This window comes from Perognathus longimembris, chromosome 5 (assembly GCF_023159225.1).
Source record: "Perognathus longimembris pacificus isolate PPM17 chromosome 5, ASM2315922v1, whole genome shotgun sequence".
Classification (NCBI taxonomy): Eukaryota; Metazoa; Chordata; class Mammalia; order Rodentia; family Heteromyidae; genus Perognathus; species Perognathus longimembris.
The window spans coordinates 84,823,995-84,840,014 of NC_063165.1; the positions used below are offsets into that span (position 1 = coordinate 84,823,995).

Genomic DNA, 16,020 nt, shown 5'->3' on the forward strand with positions numbered 1-16,020 from the left:
TCCGGGCCGCCGCGGCTGGGCCGGACCCCCCGGGCTCAGCCCGGCCCCTCGCGGAGCCGCCGCCGCCGCCCCGTTTGCTGAGGAGGAGGCCCCCGGCCGGGGCGTCGGGCGAGGGGCATAAAACGAGCCGGCGCCGGCGCCCCGAGGCACGGGAGCCGAGGACGGCCCGGGTCAGCGCCCGCCCGCCCGCCCGCCCGCCCGCGCTCCTCCCGGGCGCTCCGACCGCCCCGCCCCGCCCGGCCCGGCCCGGCCCGGCGCCGACTCCGCGGCCGCCCGGCCAGCCCCTCGCCGCCCTGCCCGGGCCCCGGCCGCGGCCCCCGCCCGCCGGCCCGGCCCCGGCCCGCGCGCCGCCCCCCGGCCCCGCTCCGCGCCGCCCCCCGGCCCCGGCCCCGGCCCCGCCCGCCGCCCCAGCTGTCCCGCGCGCGTCATGCCGAGCCTCCCGGCCCCGCCGGCCCCGCGCCTGCTCCTCGGGCTGCTGCTGCTCGGCTCCCGGGCGGCCCGCGGCGCCGGCCCCGAGCCCCCCGCGCTGCCCATCCGCTCCGAGAAGGAGCCGCTGCCGGTGCGGGGAGCGGCAGGTAGGGGGGCGCGTGGCGCGGGCGGGCGGGCGGGCGGGGAGCCCGGCGGGGCCCCGGGCGCAGGTGGCTGGGCGCCGCGCGCGGGGCCGGGGAGGCGCGCGGGGCCGGGGCCCGGGGCGGGGGGCAGAGCGGGGCCGCGGCCGCCAGTCCCGCCCGTCCCCGCAGGCTGCTCCTTCGGCGGGAAGGTCTACGCCTTGGACGAGACGTGGCACCCCGACCTGGGGGAGCCCTTCGGGGTGATGCGCTGCGTGCTGTGCGCCTGCGAGGCGGTGAGTGGGGCGGGCGGGGGGGGGGAGGTGCTGGCGGTCCCCCCTCGCGGGGCGGAGGGGGAGGCGGCCCCACTTCCAAGCGCCAGGTGCGGGCGGACCCCCCCCCCCCCGTCTCCCACCAGCCCCCCTCCCCGCCCCGCAGGCCGGGACCCGGGGCGCAGCGGGGGTCGGAGGCGAGTCCCGGGTGGGTGAGCCGTCGGGGGGGGGGGCAGCACATCCACCTCGCCCCGGCCCCGGGGCTCCGCCCCCCACCCGCCGGGGTCTGACCGCTCGACCCCCGCCTGCCCTCGATTCCGCCCCGCCGCGCGCTCAGCCCCCGTGGGGTCGCCGCGGGAGGGGCCCCGGCCGGGTGAGCTGCAAGAACGTCAGCCCCGAGTGCCCGCCGCCGGCCTGCGGGCAGCCGCTGCAGCTGCCGGGACACTGCTGCCAGACCTGCCCCCAGGGTAAGGCCGGCCGGGGGGGGGGGGACGGGGCCCGGCGGGGAGGGGGCGCCCCGCGCCCCGCGGACGGCGCTCAGCCCCAGCCCGCGCCTCTTACCCCGGCCCAGAGCGCAGCGGTCCCGAGCCGCGGACGCCGGGCCTGCCCTTCGAGTATCCCCGGGACCCGGAGCACCGCAGCTACAGCGACCGCGGGGCGCCCCGCGCCGAGGACCGGCCCCGCGCCGCCGCCGACGGCCACTCGGGTAGGCGGGGACTCGGGGTGGGGGGGCGGGGAGGGACGGCCGTCGGGGCGGGCCGCGGGCGAGGGCTGGATGGAGTTCAGGGCATCTTCCCCTCCTCGCAGACTTCGTGGCGCTGCTGACCGGGCCGAGGTCGCGGGCCGTGGCTCGCGCCCGGGTCTCGCTGCTCCGCTCCAGCCTCCGCTTCTCCATCTCCTACCAGCGGTGAGCGGGGCGGGGGGGGGGGAAGCTGGCAGGGGGGGGAAGCTGGCAGGGGGGTCCCCCTGCTGCCCTGGGGGGGGGGTAGATCTGCATGCCGTCTCACCAGGCTTCCCCTTCACAGACTGGAGCGCCCCAGCAGGGTCCGATTCTCCGACCCCACCGGGACTGTCCTGTTTGAACACCCTGCAGCCCCCATCCGCGATGGCCTGGTGAGATGGTGCTGTTTCTGAGTGCTTAGTAGGTCGGGGTACTGCGCAGAGAGCCCGCTCTGCGCCGCCCCGTGGGAGGGTAGCCCTGTCCCTGGGATGCCCGTTTTACGGATGAGGAGTGGGAGACGCTTTGTTCAAGGCCACATAGCTAATAGTGGTAAAGCTAGGGTTCGAACCCAGCCACCTGGCTCCTGGGTCCTGTCTTAAGAGGACTTGGAGGTCTCTTCCACGTTCCCTTCTCCTCAGTCCCGGCCCACTGGCTGGCCCGTCCTTGATGCTGCCTGACTGCAGACTTTCTTTCTTCCCCCGCGCTCCAGATCTGCGGGGTCTGGCGGGCTGTGCCTCGGTTGTCCCTGCGGTTCCTGAGGGCAGAACAGCTCCATGTGGCGCTTGTGACGCCCACCCACCCTTCAGGGGAGGTCTGGGGTCCTCTCCTCCGCCACCGGGCCCTGGCTGCAGGTAAGGGGGTCAGCAGCCCGGTCTTCCCCGACGTGAAGATCTGAGGTTTCTCTTTCCCGGGAGCGGGGCAGGCGCGGGAGAGGATTTCCTGATGGATTTTCTCCGGGTCCTTCTTTCCCCAGAGACATTCAGTGCCATCCTGACCCTGGAGGGCTCCCAGCAGGAGGGCACGGGCGGCATCGCCTTGCTCACCCTCAGCGACGCCGAGGACTCCCTGCATTTTCTACTGCTCTTCCGGGGGCTGCTGGGCCCCAGGACCGGGGGTAAGCGGGAGGGGAGCCCGTCAGAGCGCAGGGACGGTGTCTGTGTCTCAAGTACCCACCTGCGTGGCCGTTCCAGCGCCGGCCCAGATTCCCGTGAGGCTCCAGATCCTGCACCAGGGGCAGCTGCTGCGAGAGCTCGAGGCCAACGTCTCGGCGCAGGTGAGGGAGGGTCGGGCCCCGGCCCCCGCCCGCCCTGGCCTCTCGCCGCCGTCGTCGGCCACACTCTGTTCTGCCCTCAGGAGCCGGGCTTCGCCGAGGTGCTGCCCCACTTGACAGCCCAGGAGATGGACTGGCTGGGGCTCGGGGAGCTGCAGATGGCCCTGGAGAGGGCGGGGGAGCCCGAGCTGCGCCTCAGCGGACACGTGGCTGCCAGACAGAGCTGCGAGGGTGAGGCGGGGCGGGGGGGGGGCTGGCCCCTGGGGTACACACAACCGGGAGGCCCATGCCGTGCCAGGGAAGAGGCCACGGTGGACGGGGGAGGGAGGGAGAGGTCCCGGGGGAGAAGGGTGCTGGGTGATCCTGCCGCCCCCTGTCTTGCAGTCCTGCAGAGCGTCCTTTGCGGGGCGGAGGCCCTGGTCCCCGTCCAGACCGGCGCCGCTGGCTCTGCCAGCTTCACGCTGCTAGGCAACGGCTCCCTGATCTACCAGGTAAGAGTCAGGGCTGGGGGCGGGGGGTGTGGGGGGGGGCGACAGGCCAGGGCCTTGGTGTGCAGGAGTTCAGGCCCTCCACCTTGGCTGCCACTCCCACAGACCCTTCTCGAACCCGCCACCCAGATACAGGTCGTAGGGACCGGCAGCGAGGTGGTGGCCATGACCCTGGAGACCAAGCCTCCGCGGAGGGACCAGCGCACTGTCCTGTGCCGCCTGGCTGGACTGCAGCCCGGAGGACGCACGGTGAGGGCTCTAGGGAGCCGTGGGCCCCGGGAAGCCGGAGGGGCCGAGCAGGGAAATAGATTGTGGTCCACGGGCTCGCTCACGGCTTCCGTTCTTCCTGTGACGCGCCGAGCGGAGCTGGGGCTAGGCACGGCGGACCGTGTGAAGGAGGATAGTACAATAGGCCGTGTGAGAAACGCCAGCGGGCCGGGCGCCTGTGGCCCAGTCCTGCCATCCCAGCTACTCAGGAGGCTGAGGTCTGAGGATCAAGGTTCAAAGCCAGCCCAGGCAAAAAAGTTCCCCTGAAACTCTTATGTCCGATTAACCCCTCAAAAAACCAGAAGTGGCGCCGTGGCTCAAGTGGTCGAGCACTGGTCCTGAGCACACAGCAGCTTAGGGACAGTGCTCAGGCCCTGAGTTCAAACCCCACCACTGGCTCAAAAAGAAATATCAGGTGACGGCTACGACAGGGCCGTCGTATGTCCCAGATGCTGCGTCGCTTGCTTCATCGTATACATCCTGTAGATAAGGAATTGGGGGCTCAGAGAGGGTAAGTGACTCTGTAAGGCTTTCGTGTGGCAAGGAACGCGCAGAGGGCTCCTGCGAGGCCGAGTGTCAGGGCGTGGAGAGGACGCGGGAGAGGCCTCCTCCTCCGCAGCTGGGCTCGGGGGAGCTGAGGCGGCTCGTCCTCCGCTGTCCCCCCAGGCTGCGGGCGTCTGCTCAGGGCTCGGTGCCCGCGGGGCTCACATGTTGCTGCAGAACGAGCTGTTCCTGAACGTGGGCACCAAGGACTTCCCGGACGGAGAGCTGCGGGGCCACGTGGCGGCCCTGCCCTACAGCGGGCACAGTGCCCGCCACGACGGTGAGCGGCCCGGTCTGCCTGCCCTTCCGCGCGCGAGGGATGGGACCAGGGGCACATGGGGCGGAGGGAGTGACCGTGCCGGCCCGCTCCCCGCGTCGCGCGGCCCAAGGCATCGAAAGCCCCCTCCTGCCCCGGCCCTGCCGGGGCTGAGGGGGGACCGCTGAGTGGCGGCCAGTGTCTCATCTGCCCCCTCCTCTCCGGCCCCAGCGTCGCCGGTGCCCCTGGCTGGAGCGCTGGTGCTGCCTCGAGTGCGGAGCCCGGCGGCGGGACACGCGTGGCTGTCCCTGGACGCGCACTGCCACTTACACTACGAAGTGCTGCTGGCCGGGCTCGGGGGCTCGGAGCAGGGCACCGTCACCGCTCACCTCCTGGGGCCGCCCGGGACCCCGGGACCCCGGCGGCTGCTCAGAGGGTTCTACGGCCCGGAGGTAAGGATGGGATGGGAGGAGGGGCTTGGAAAACCTCTCCTCTCCCGGGTGCTAGTGCGGGGCTTGAACTCAGGGCCCCATGCTCCTGCTTGGCTTGGATTCTACCGCCTGAGCCACGCATCTGCTTGCCGCTTTTTGCTGCTGAGGTGGAGATCAGGGTGGCACAGGTTCTGGTGTCAGGCCGGGCTTTGAACTCTGATGCCCTGATGGCATCAGCTGCATAGCTAGGCTCGCGGGCGAGAGCCACCAGCACGCTTTAGCGCAGGGCTCGTGCACTGGAAGGCCGCGTGGGCCTGGGGTTGAGGAAGCAGAAGGCGGGAGCCTGCGTTACAGAGCTGGCGAGTGAGACAGGCCTGGGCTCCGTGGGCTCCCTCCCTCCCACGAGCTGAGCGGCAGCCAGCCCCCACTCCGCACCCAGGAGCTGCCAAAGGGGCTCTGCTCTCCCGCACATCGGAGTGGGTCAGTTTCCTTGTCTGCAAATGGGGGACCGCGGGCTTCACCCTGAAGGAAGTGCCCCCGCCCCCCCGCCTCCCTCCCCAGGCCCAGGGTGTGGTGAAGGATCTGGAGCCCCAGCTGCTGGGGCACCTGGCCCAGGGCACGGCGTCCCTGCTGATCGCCACCAAGGGCAGCCCCCGCGGGGAGCTCCGAGGGCAGGTAGGTGGGCGGCGGGGCCGGGCCGCACCCGCGGGGCCTCCAACCCGGGCTGGTGAGGCCCCCGAGGCAGGCGCCCAGGGCGGCGGGCAGGGGCTCTCCGGAGGGGGGCGGCGGCCCCGCGGGGGGGTGGGGTGGGGGGGGTGAGGGGGTGGAGCCCGCAGCCTCGGCCTCCCCTCCCAGGTGCACATCGCCAACCAGTGCGAGGCGGGGGGCCTGCGCCTGGCGGCCGTCGGGGCAGCCGGGGCGCCGCGGGCTCGGGCGCCCGGGGCTCCGGACGCCGCGCTCCCGGCCTGGCCCGCGGGCCCCGCCCCGGAGGCAGCCGCGCCCGCCAAGCCCGGAGGCGTCGGGCGGCCCCGGGACCCCAACACGTGCTTCTTCGAGGGGCAGCAGCGCCCCCACGGGGCTCGCTGGGCGCCCCACTACGACCCGCTCTGCTCGCTCTGCACCTGCCAGGTAGGCGCCCGGGCCGGGGGCGGGGCGCGGGTGGGGCGGGCGGCCCCGGCGCGTGGGGGGGGCGCCCCGCGGAAGCCCTCGCCCTCCCGGCCCGCCCTGCCCCGCAGAGACGCACGGTGATCTGCGACCCGGTGGTGTGCCCCGCGCCCGGCTGCCCGCACCCCGTGCAGACGCACGGCCAGTGCTGCCCCGTGTGCCCTCGTGAGTGCCCGCGGGAGGGCGGGCGCGGGGCTGGGGACGGGGCGGCCAGGGGCGCCATCCGGCTCTTCCTTCGGCTCCGCAGAGAAACAAGACGGCAGGGACCTGCCAGGGCTGCCGAGGAGCCGGGACCCCGGAGAGGGTGAGCGGGGTGGGGGGGACCCCCTGGCTGCCCCCTTAGGGTTGGTGGCCCGCGAGTGAGCCCCGGGGGCGGGCCTGGCGGAGGAGCGGGGAACCAATGGCGCCTGGGCCCTGTCCCCCCCCCCCCCCAGGCTGTTATTTTGATGGTGACCGGAGCTGGCGGGCTGCAGGTACCCGGTGGCACCCCGTCGTACCCCCCTTTGGCTTAATTAAGTGTGCTGTCTGCACCTGCAAGGTATGGCCGGCCAAGCGTCGCTGCTGCCCTCCCCGGCGGGGTCTGCGGAGTTGGGGCGGGGGGCCCGGAGCGCGGAGCCCCTTCTTGCTGAGAAGGGCTCAAGGTTGGAACTAAACAAAGCCCCTGAGATCTGGGAGCCTCCTGCGCCGCGGGATGGGGGAGCGGCCTCGGTGGGTCGCAGGCCTCGGTGGGTGGCGGACGGTTGCCCTGCCGTCTGGCTGGCTCCCCGCCACCCCAGCACTTTCTGAACCTGTCCGAGCCCCCCTCCCCCCACTTTCCTCCTGTGAGCAAACAGGGCGCGCTTGCCTTGCAGGGCACAGTGAGGTTTGACTTGAGCTACAGGAGCCAAGCCCAGGCCTCAGAGTTAAAGGTCACGAATGTAGTCCCCCCAGGTGGGGGACGCTGACCCCCTCCTTTGGCTCCCCACAGGGGGGCACCGGAGAGGTGCACTGTGAGAAGGTGCAATGTCCCCGGCTGGCCTGCGCCCAGCCCGTCCGCGCCAACCCCACCGACTGCTGCAAACAGTGTCCAGGTGAGGCCCCCCCCCCCGCCCCCCCCCGCCCTTGGGGTCGGGGCAGGCCTTGTCGTGGGGAAAGGCACCGGGATGAGCATGCGGGAAGGGCTTCTCCACCACTCAGCGCTTACTGGGGGTCGCTCTGGGAGTAGCCGGAAGCCAGCACTCTGAGTGCCGCGCAAAGCACGCGTAGGTGCAGCGGGGTGAGACCGGCCTAGTTCCGGTCCCCCCACCCACCTTCCATCCACTCACCCATCCCTTCGCGCACCATTCGCCCACTCACCTACATTTCTGTAGTCACCCACTTACCTGTGCAGATGAGTAGAAATCTACACGTCCTCTCATCCATCCATTTACCCATCCTCATTCGCTTGTTTGTCACCCACTCACTGCTAGCTGCCGGGGACCCACAGAGAAACCAAAGCCAACTGGCCCTCTAAGGCTGACTTCTGTCCCTCTCCCTCCCGGCAGTAGGGTCAGTGGCCCACCCCCAACTGGGGGACCCCATGCAGGCTGATGGGCCCCGGGGCTGCCGTTTTGCCGGGCAGTGGTTCCCGGAAAGCCAGAGCTGGCATCCCTCAGTGCCCCCCTTTGGGGAGATGAGCTGCATCACCTGTCGATGCGGGGTAAGTGAGGCTGTGGGAGGTGAGCCTTGGGGTCCCGCCGTCAGAGCGGGGAGCCCTTTCCGGGGGGGAGGACGCAGACGCGTGGCTCAAGCGTCTCTGGAGAGGCTGAGGGCCGTCGCACCCAGGGGCTCCTGGAACTCTCACCAGCTGCTCTGTTCCGCCCCAGGCGGGGGTGCCCCACTGTGAGCGCAAGGACTGCTCCCCAGCACTGTCCTGTGGCTCGGGGAAGGAGGCTCGGTGCTGCTCCCACTGCACACCCCGACGGCGTGAGTGAGGGCGGCCGGGGGCGGGGGGGGGGGCGCGGCGGTGGGCCTGGGTGTGGGGTGCCCGGAGGGAGGGAGCCCTTTGCCCCCGGAGCCATGCAGTCTGCCCCCCACTGCCTTTCTAGTCCATGCGGGCAGGGCTCTCACTTCATTTCTTTCTTTTTCCGGTCCTGGGACTTGAACTCAGGGCCTGGGCTCTGTGAGCCTCTCTGTGTTCCCGGCTGGCTCTCTACCACTTGAGCCACAGCGCCATTTCCGGCTTTTTCTGTGTCTTTGGTGCTGAGGAATCGAACCCAGGGCTCATGCAGGCTAGGCAAGCGCTCCAGCACTAGGCCCCCTTCCCAGCCCTTCGTTTCATTTCTTTACACATGAGATGTCTGAAGCTCGGGGCATTTGAGAACCCAGATGAAGGTTACGCAGCCGGTGGAACCGACCTTGCTTGGGAAAGTCAGGCCTTTGCTTTGTACCTCCCTCTGTGACACTGTTGCTACTCCCCAACGATCACTCCCTCTCTCTCCAGCAGGACTGGAGACCAGGACGGTTCCACAGCCAGAGAAAGACGCGGAAGGCTCCTAGGGAGCAGCCGCCAGGCCTCACGACCAAGAGGAAGGAAGGGCCTGAGCTGGGGCAGGGCTGGCGCTGAGGACGCTGCGTCTTCCAGGGGGAAACTCTGCGCCTTGGGCCCCTCCGCTCCGCCTCTTCTCCCTTCCCCACTACCTCCGGGAAGCAGACCTTCACCAGGGCGGGGGCAGCCCCAGCAAGGCCAGGTCCGCTCCAGCTCTGCCCTGCTCCCCTCTGGCCCCTGCCCTGGAAGCCCAGCTCCTTTCATTCTGTACATAGTGTCACTGGCTTGTTGTGATTTTTTAATTTATCCTCACTCAGCCCCAAGGGTCCCCTGACACCATTCCTGCTGCCCCTGAGCTGAGCAGAGTCATTATTAGAGATTTTTGTATTTATTAAAACTTTTTCTTTTGTCTCTGGGCTCAAGGTAGGCTCTTTTTTTGTTTGTTTGTTTAAACCACAGTGACTTTATTTACGTCTGTTGTGCTGCTACTGAGACTTGTTCAGCTGTTTTCCTCACAGCTCGCGCTCTACCATTCGAGCCGTGCCCGCAGTGTCTCAGGGCGGGCTCTGTGACGAGTGGGGAAGGATCTGAGAGGAGGCCCTGATAGGAAGAAGCGGGGGTTCAGGGGTTCCCCTCTCACCGTGGGGAGCTGCGGGACTCCCGGAAAGGTTGCAGGCTGGCAGAAACACCTGCTTCCCACAGGGGGAATCGGGACTCTCAGATACACTGGCGCGTCTAGGATTTAGACTCAAGTCGAGGGAAACAGCGCTGGCGTTTCTGCTGACTCCAAAGTTTGAACTTGCTCCAGAAAGGGAAATGAAAGTGACTGCAGCCTTTACTGTCCTTGTCGAAACTGAGTCATTGGCTCCCCGCCCCCCTCCAGTTGTTTTTTTCTGGAAATGAATTCTATTCTGGGCCACTTTGGGTGCAAGTCCTGGTCAGAGTGGGTTCGAAGCAGCTGACGTCCAGTTCTCGACTGAGGTCATCTTGAGCTCTCTCGGTGTGATGGGCAGAATAGGATGAGAACCCTCCCCCCCCCCCCCCGCCATTCCTGCCATCAAGTCCAGGGCCTTCTGATGGATCCCGCAGGCTCCAGGAGACCTGTGCACCTGCAGTCCTAGTTTGTATAAATGATGCAGGGCAAAATGAGTCTGGGATTTGATCACCTGGTAGACCAGAGGGAAGAGAAATCAGCCTTTGCATTTAGCATTAGGCCCAGCCTGTTAAAGAAGCAAGTCTGAGTCCTGTTGTTAACTGGCTGAGTCACTTCGCTTTGGTGAGCCCCACTCCTTTCAATGTGGCAGATGTGTCTCTCACAGGACGCGCTCAGTACCGGGCGTGCGTTGGGTGGAAGAGGCCCTCTAGCCGTGGTGGGATTTCAGGAGGTGGTTTGGAACGAGAGGCGGTGTGGAAGGCAGGGAGGGGGGAGGGTGAAGATGGGCATCCGTTACATTTGACAGAATAGTCAAGGAAACTTGCCCAGGGCCAGAGCCTCGACTGTCACAGTAGAGGGGTCAGGAGGACTCCGCCTGGGTGTAAGTGCAGAGAACCGAGCGCAGCGCCAGGCATGGTGTGAAGGAGCATTTGGTCGGGAATGGATGTGCCGATGGTACTGTTCTCCTGTGGGAGGGGACAGGGACTTGAAGCAGTCCCTCACAGAATGGCTTGGGGGCTGCTCCTCCCCTGGTTCTGAGCTGGGGCACAGAGCAGGGCTTCAGAGCTGCCCTCAGTGGCTGTGAGCCGACTAGGGGATGGGTCCAGGCCGAGCAGGGTCTTTTTCAGACCAAAGTTCTCAGACCAGCGTTCCCTTCCCTAGCCTGCATTCCAACGCATGCTGGACAGGCCTGTGCCTGGCCAGCCCCAGCGCGAGGGACGTGCGCACCTGGGCAGGGGGCTTGCTGAGCTCCGGGAGAGGTGCCTCAAAGCCTGGCATGCAGAAGCCCTCAAGAGGGCACCCCAGCCATTCAGCTGTAAGCAAGGGACTCCAGGTTCTTTCCCTTCTTTAAGGAAACCAAGCCAAGTAGGCAAGAAAACACAGCAAAAGCCTCGCCTAAACAACAAAAAACCAAGGAGAGGCTCATTTTCCTGGGTAGAGTATTTCAGGGTCTCAAAAACCAGTGACTGGTAGGATTTAAAATTGGGTTTCTAAGGCAGACACTGGTGGCTCACCCCCGTAATTCTCGCTACTTGGGAGGCTAAGATTGGGTAGACTGTGGTTTTGGGGCCAGCCAAAGCGGAAAAATTTGCGAGCCCCCTTCTCGATGGAGAGTTGGACCCAGTGATAGGTGCCTGTTATTCTAGCTATAGGGGGAAATCTAACAGATGGATCACGTCAAGGTAGGAAACAAGACCCATGTCAAAGATAAAGAACATCTACCTCCCAAGTGTGGGGGCCCTGAGCTCAAACCCCAGTACTGCAAAATACAAACCACGAGGGCTTGGCAGGATGGCTGGGCTTCTTTGGCAGGAAGATGGAGCACAGAAGCTGGGTGATGGGCAGATGAGATGGTTCTAATACACCTGCTTTTCAAAGCGACAGCTCTACATATAGTGTTCTACTTTGCCGCCTTCCACTTGTATTCCTGGCGACATTCCCACCATGTTTTATTTGCGGGTCCAGTCCAGGTTTTGGCATGTCCGAGTACAAACAGCTACCAGTTCAGAACTACCTCATGGTAGGGCTGGCAACAGCCCCCAGTTCGCTTTTGGTCAAGTCGCCAGAGCAATGCCTGTGTGAGCATCTGAATACCCGGTGTTTGCTTTTGACACATGTGTTATACAAAGGGGGCTGCCCAAATCGCTCAGCCTCAAAGTAAACCATCATGGCTAGGTGTGGAGGTGCGTGCCTGGAGTCCCAGCCCTGGGGAGGCTGAGCCGAGAAGATCAAGAGTGAGAGGCTAGCTTGCAGTCAGCACTGAGGACCCGGGGCAAGCTGGAAGAAGACCACCCAGTCCACACCCGTGCTTTCCAGCCACAATCGTTTCACATCTGATCGCGTCTCTACCCAGCGCTGCGTTCTTTTCATTCATGTGAAGATAGCCCTAGATTTGGGGGATTTCTTTTTTATTTTTTTACAACAACAAGAAGGAAATTTCTGTTACGCTGGCTCCTCGTGTATGAAATACTGTCTTCTGCCCTTTTTTTTTTTTTTTTGACTGTATAGAGAGTTGTCAGTAAAGCCTTTTGTCAGAGGATGAGTTTTTAAGCTGGAAAAAAAAAGTTAGGCTCGCTAGGCTGCAAAGTGAGATACTGATGGAAAAAACTCCAAAGCCAGGTGCCAATGGTTTATGTCCATCACCCCAGTTACCCAAGAGGCTGGGTTGAGGATTAAGGAATGGTGAGACTCTCCTCTCCAATTAACCACCAAAAAAGCTGCAAGTGGAGCTGTGGCTCAAGTAGTAGAGCGCTAACCAGGCTTGAGCAAAAGAAGGCCCAAGGTACAGTGAATGTCCAGGCCCTGTGTTCAAGCCCCAACACACACACACACACACACACACACACACACACCCATTTGTGAATAATTACGGCAATATGCAAGTGTGCGAAAAAGAAAAATTCACCTGTTTCTCTAAACTCTGGCGATGACTAAAAAAGTGAGAGTAGTTTTAAAAGTTGGACATGTCAAGCCAGTGGCCTGGCCCTGCCCACCTGCCTCACGCCGCGGGGCACCCGAGTCCTCACCTCGCCGGCCAGCCGTGAAGTAGTGCGCAGGCCCTAATTTGGGCTGCGGAGCTGGAGCGGATCCCAGAGGGAGGACGGGGGAGGGCACGGGAGAGAACTCTTCCGGAGAGGCGCGGAACGGAGAGCTGGAGAAACACTCAGCAGCTCAGGGAACTGGGGAAATTGGCGTTCAGTGATGTGATTTTCAGCAAATGGACTAGAACTAAAAATGGGGTCCGGGCTGGATGTGGAGCGGGCCTAGGGGTGGTGCTCACGGGGGCAGCGGAGGGGGGGATGCTTCCAGGCAGTGAGGACCCCCCTGCTTTGCATGGAGGGAGGGGCAGTTAGGGCACATTTTTCTTCTCTACTTTCCTTGGCCAGGCTGGTGAGCTACACATTTCTTGTGAGACTCTGAAGTCTGTCTGTCTGTCTCTCTCTCTCTCCTTCTGTCTCTCTCTCTTCCTTCTCTCTTCTCTCTCCCCCCCACACACTTATTGAGACTTGAACTCAGGGCCTCATACTCTTGCTTGGCTTTTTCCCTCGAGGCTGATGCTCTACCCCTTGAACCACAGCTCCGCGCCAGGCTTTTCGCTGGTTAATTGGAGATGAGATTCGCATGGACTTTTTTTTGGTTTTTTGCCCAGGCTGGGTTCAAGTTGTGCCGCTCAGATCCCAGATCCCAGCCTCCCGGGGGGCTGGGGTGACCGGCTGGGCCTCCCGGGGGGCTGGGGTGACCCGCTGAGCCTCCTGGGGGGCTGGGGTGACCGGCTGGGCCTCCCAGGGGGCTTCTCCTCTTTTGAAACTCCTCACACGCTGTTGGGGTCCTTGCTGCACTTTGGGGACAGAGGCTCCCTGTGTGTGTGCATGCGTGTGCGTGTGTGCACGTGTGTGCGCGCGCGTGTGCATGTGTGTGCGTGCGTGTGCGTGTGTGCACGTGTGTGCACACGCCAGTCTCGGGGCTTTGCCCTTGGGACCTGGGCGCTGCCCCTCGACCCTTCGGCTCAGGCCGGCGCTGGGGCGCAGCAGCAGGAGCAGCCGGCACCGCGGAGGGGGCGGCGGGCTGACCACGCGGGGCTCGTCCACGCAGGCAGGGCCGCCAGGCTGCGGAGTCCATGCCTCCCGCCCCGCAGCCCGCGGAGCCCACACGGCCGACGGGAAGAAGCAGGTGGGAGCGCAGCGGGGGCCGGGGCCGGGGCCCTGGCTTTCCACACATGCCAGGGCAGCCGTGGGGACGGCACGCACAGCGGGCCCCGGCCCGGCCCAGCCCTGTCCCCTGCTCTGGTGGCTTGGGACCTTGGGCATGGAGGCCTGGGACACTGAGGAGCAGGGCAGGGCGTGCTTTTTGTATGAATAAAACAAGAGCTTTAAACCTTCCTTCCTTCCTTCCTTCCTTCCTTCCTTCCTTCCTTCCTTCCTTCCTTCCTTCCTCCCTCCCTCCCTCCCTCCCTCCCTCCCTCTCTCCCTCCCTCCCTTCTTCCTCCTCCTCCCCCTCCCCCTCCCCCTCTACCTTCCCCCTCCTCCTCCTCCCTCCCTCCTCCTCCTCCCCCTCCCCCTCCTCCCCCTCCCCCTCCCCTCCCCCCTCCTCTTCTTCCTCCTCCTCCTCTTTCCCTATCCTGGGACTTGCACTCAGGGCCTGAGTGCTGTCCTTGAACTTCTTTTTGCTCAAGACTAGTGTTCTACCACTTGATCCACAACTCCACTTCTAGCTGCATGTATGTATGTATGTACGCATGCATGTATGTATGTATGTATGCATGTATGCATGTATGCACGTATGCATGTATGTCGTTAATCGGAGATAGGAGTCTCAGAGACGTTTCTGCCTGGGCTGGGTTGGAGCTGCCATCCTCAGCCCTCAGCCTCCCGAGTGTGAGGATGACAGGTATGAGCCACCCATGCCTGGCTAGAACTTACTCTTTAAAACTCAAAACTTGTGTAGTCTTTTCTGCCTTCCATGCTGGTAGCAGTACCGGAAGGAGGTGCAGCAGGGGCCAAGAAGCAGCCGGACAAGGAGGCTGCTGAGGAAGAAAGCCAGGGAGGGAGACGCACCCCACAGAAAAGCAGCTGGGGTCTTTAGCTATCTTCCACTTGATCCGCTTAGTCAAATAGCTAGTCACTGCATGCCACCGCCGCAGGTGGTATCTAGAGCATCTCTTTCTCCTCCTAGGCCATCCCTCAGCCATCTAGAGCCACTGGATGGACAGCACTCAAACCCTGAGTTCAAGACTTAGTACTAGCACAAAAGGAGAGAGAGCGAGCAAGCAACAGAGAGACAGACAGAGATAGAGAGGCACAGAGAGACGGAGACAGAGAGAGAGAGGCAGGGAGAGAGAGAGAGAGAGAAGATACCATTATCTCGCAATCTAGGTCACACACGTGAGTGTGTCAGTGCTTGCATGAGTTTGCTTACAACCCACCTAGGCATTCGGGAGTCTGAAAAAGAGGAACGAGAAGGCAGAATTATTCAGAACTAGGGAGGGAACCTATCATAAAATCTCCACTGAGGAAGCGTTGTAATTCAAACATGTACTTAGGCGGTCTGCAATGTTAGAGGCTAAAGTGCCACAGAAAGCAGAAAGAGCTTCCAGGCTGGCCCACAAGGCAGGTTGCAGTTTGAAATCGGACTGAATACTGCCGAAGGAAGCACCCTGCCAGAAGACACGAGTCCTCCGCCTCTGGAGTAACTAAGATTCCAGGTGGGAATCAGCAGTGCTGGGCTGATAGCTGAGCTTTTTCAGCGAATGTGGATAGGAGTTTGGAAGTGCTAATGACTGGTTATGACATTCCGTCATTAGCGAAAGTATAATCAGTCGGTGGGCATAATTATGGTCAGATTTCTTTCTCTTTTCTTTTTGCAAGGAGGTTAGAGAAAGCGTAGGTGACCCGTGGGGCGGGAAGGCAGGGATCCGGGCCGGCTCGCAGGCAGCTTGCAGGCCTGACACTGGCAAGGGTCAGACTATTTACCTTCATTGGCTCCAAGGAGCAACAGTCACTGGGTGTAGAGGAATTTCTGCCTTGCACATCTGTGCGCTCGCCCAGCTCAGCGGGAACGCTGCCACTCAGCCATATGATTCACATCAACTGTGTTTTTCATGAGTTTTAGAGACTTTTCTTTTTTTTTTTTAAAGAAAGGCTGACATCATTGTGAAGGAAATTTTTTCTTATAGGTTCTAACCAAGGCGGCACCACTGTAAGTGGCACCTAGAAAGATCTTCAGAAGTACCTTAACGGCTCCCTCTCCCCCCAACAACAACTCCCAGTGACAGATGAGCAAGGGGATTTTTTTTTTGACAGTAATAAAAGAAATAGTATTTTATTTTATTTTTTGCCAGTTCTGGGGCTTGAACTCAGGAACTGAGCACTGTCCCTGGCTTCTTTTTGCTCAAGGCTAGCACTCTGCCACTTGAGCCACAGCGCCACCTCTGGCTTTTTTTATATATGTGATGCTGTGGAATCGAACCCAGGGCTTCATGTATGCGAGGCAAGTGCTCTACCACTAGGCCATATTCCCAGCCCAGTAGTTTATTTATTTATTTTTTTTAATTTGCCAGTCCTGGGCCTTGGACTCAGGGCCTGAGCACCGTCCCTGGCTTCTTTTTGCTCAAGGCTAGCACTCTACCACTTGAGCCACAGCACCACTTCTGGCCATTTTCTGTATATGTGGTGCTGGGGAATCGAACCCAGGGCTTCATGTATGCGAGGCAAGCGCTCTTGCCACTAGGCCATCTTCCCAGCCCAGTAGTTTATTTTTATCTGATCAAAAATGTAATGATTCTTCACTAGAAACCAAGTTCTGGAAAACAGCTGCATAAAATGGAGTGATCTAGTTGCTCTGAGTTTTACTGTTGGTTTTTCTCCATATATACGTATATGGAGAAATATATACACACACAC

General features: G+C 63.1%; 1 protein-coding gene across 7 annotated transcripts; it reads left to right on the plus strand.

Annotated features, from left to right (window-relative positions):
- Positions 1–414: 414 nt before the first annotated feature.
- On the plus strand, positions 415–8,877 carry Chrd (chordin). 7 transcript variants are annotated; one of them, XM_048347267.1, is made up of 23 exons: positions 415–575; positions 741–844; positions 1,158–1,287; positions 1,392–1,526; positions 1,628–1,727; positions 1,846–1,933; positions 2,251–2,392; positions 2,515–2,655; positions 2,732–2,814; positions 2,895–3,042; positions 3,196–3,302; positions 3,429–3,548; positions 4,233–4,389; positions 4,597–4,817; positions 5,358–5,471; positions 5,652–5,924; positions 6,032–6,125; positions 6,208–6,264; positions 6,395–6,498; positions 6,928–7,030; positions 7,481–7,638; positions 7,805–7,904; positions 8,422–8,877. In XM_048347267.1, the coding sequence occupies exons 1-23, from the start codon at positions 428–430 to the stop codon at positions 8,475–8,477; spliced, it is 2,883 nt and encodes a 960-aa protein (XP_048203224.1). In that variant the 5' UTR covers positions 415–427; the 3' UTR covers positions 8,478–8,877. The 7 variants fall into 7 exon arrangements, with proteins under 7 accessions (XP_048203224.1, XP_048203225.1, XP_048203226.1 ...); XM_048347268.1 differs by having other exon boundaries at positions 7,484–7,638; XM_048347269.1 differs by having other exon boundaries at positions 7,484–7,638; positions 8,425–8,877.
- The last annotated feature ends 7,143 nt before the right edge of the window (positions 8,878–16,020 follow it).

Excerpts from the sequence above, each read along its gene's own strand:
- Chrd (XM_048347262.1), top strand. The coding sequence starts at position 428 with ATGCCGAGCCTCCCGGCCCCGCCGGCCCCGCGCCTGCTCCTCGGGCTG. Across the intron at positions 845-1,157 it reads TGCTGTGCGCCTGCGAGGCG|CCCCCGTGGGGTCGCCGCGG; the intron begins GTGAGTGGGGCG and ends CCGCGCGCTCAG. Across the intron at positions 5,925-6,031 it reads GCTCGCTCTGCACCTGCCAG|AGACGCACGGTGATCTGCGA; the intron begins GTAGGCGCCCGG and ends CCTGCCCCGCAG.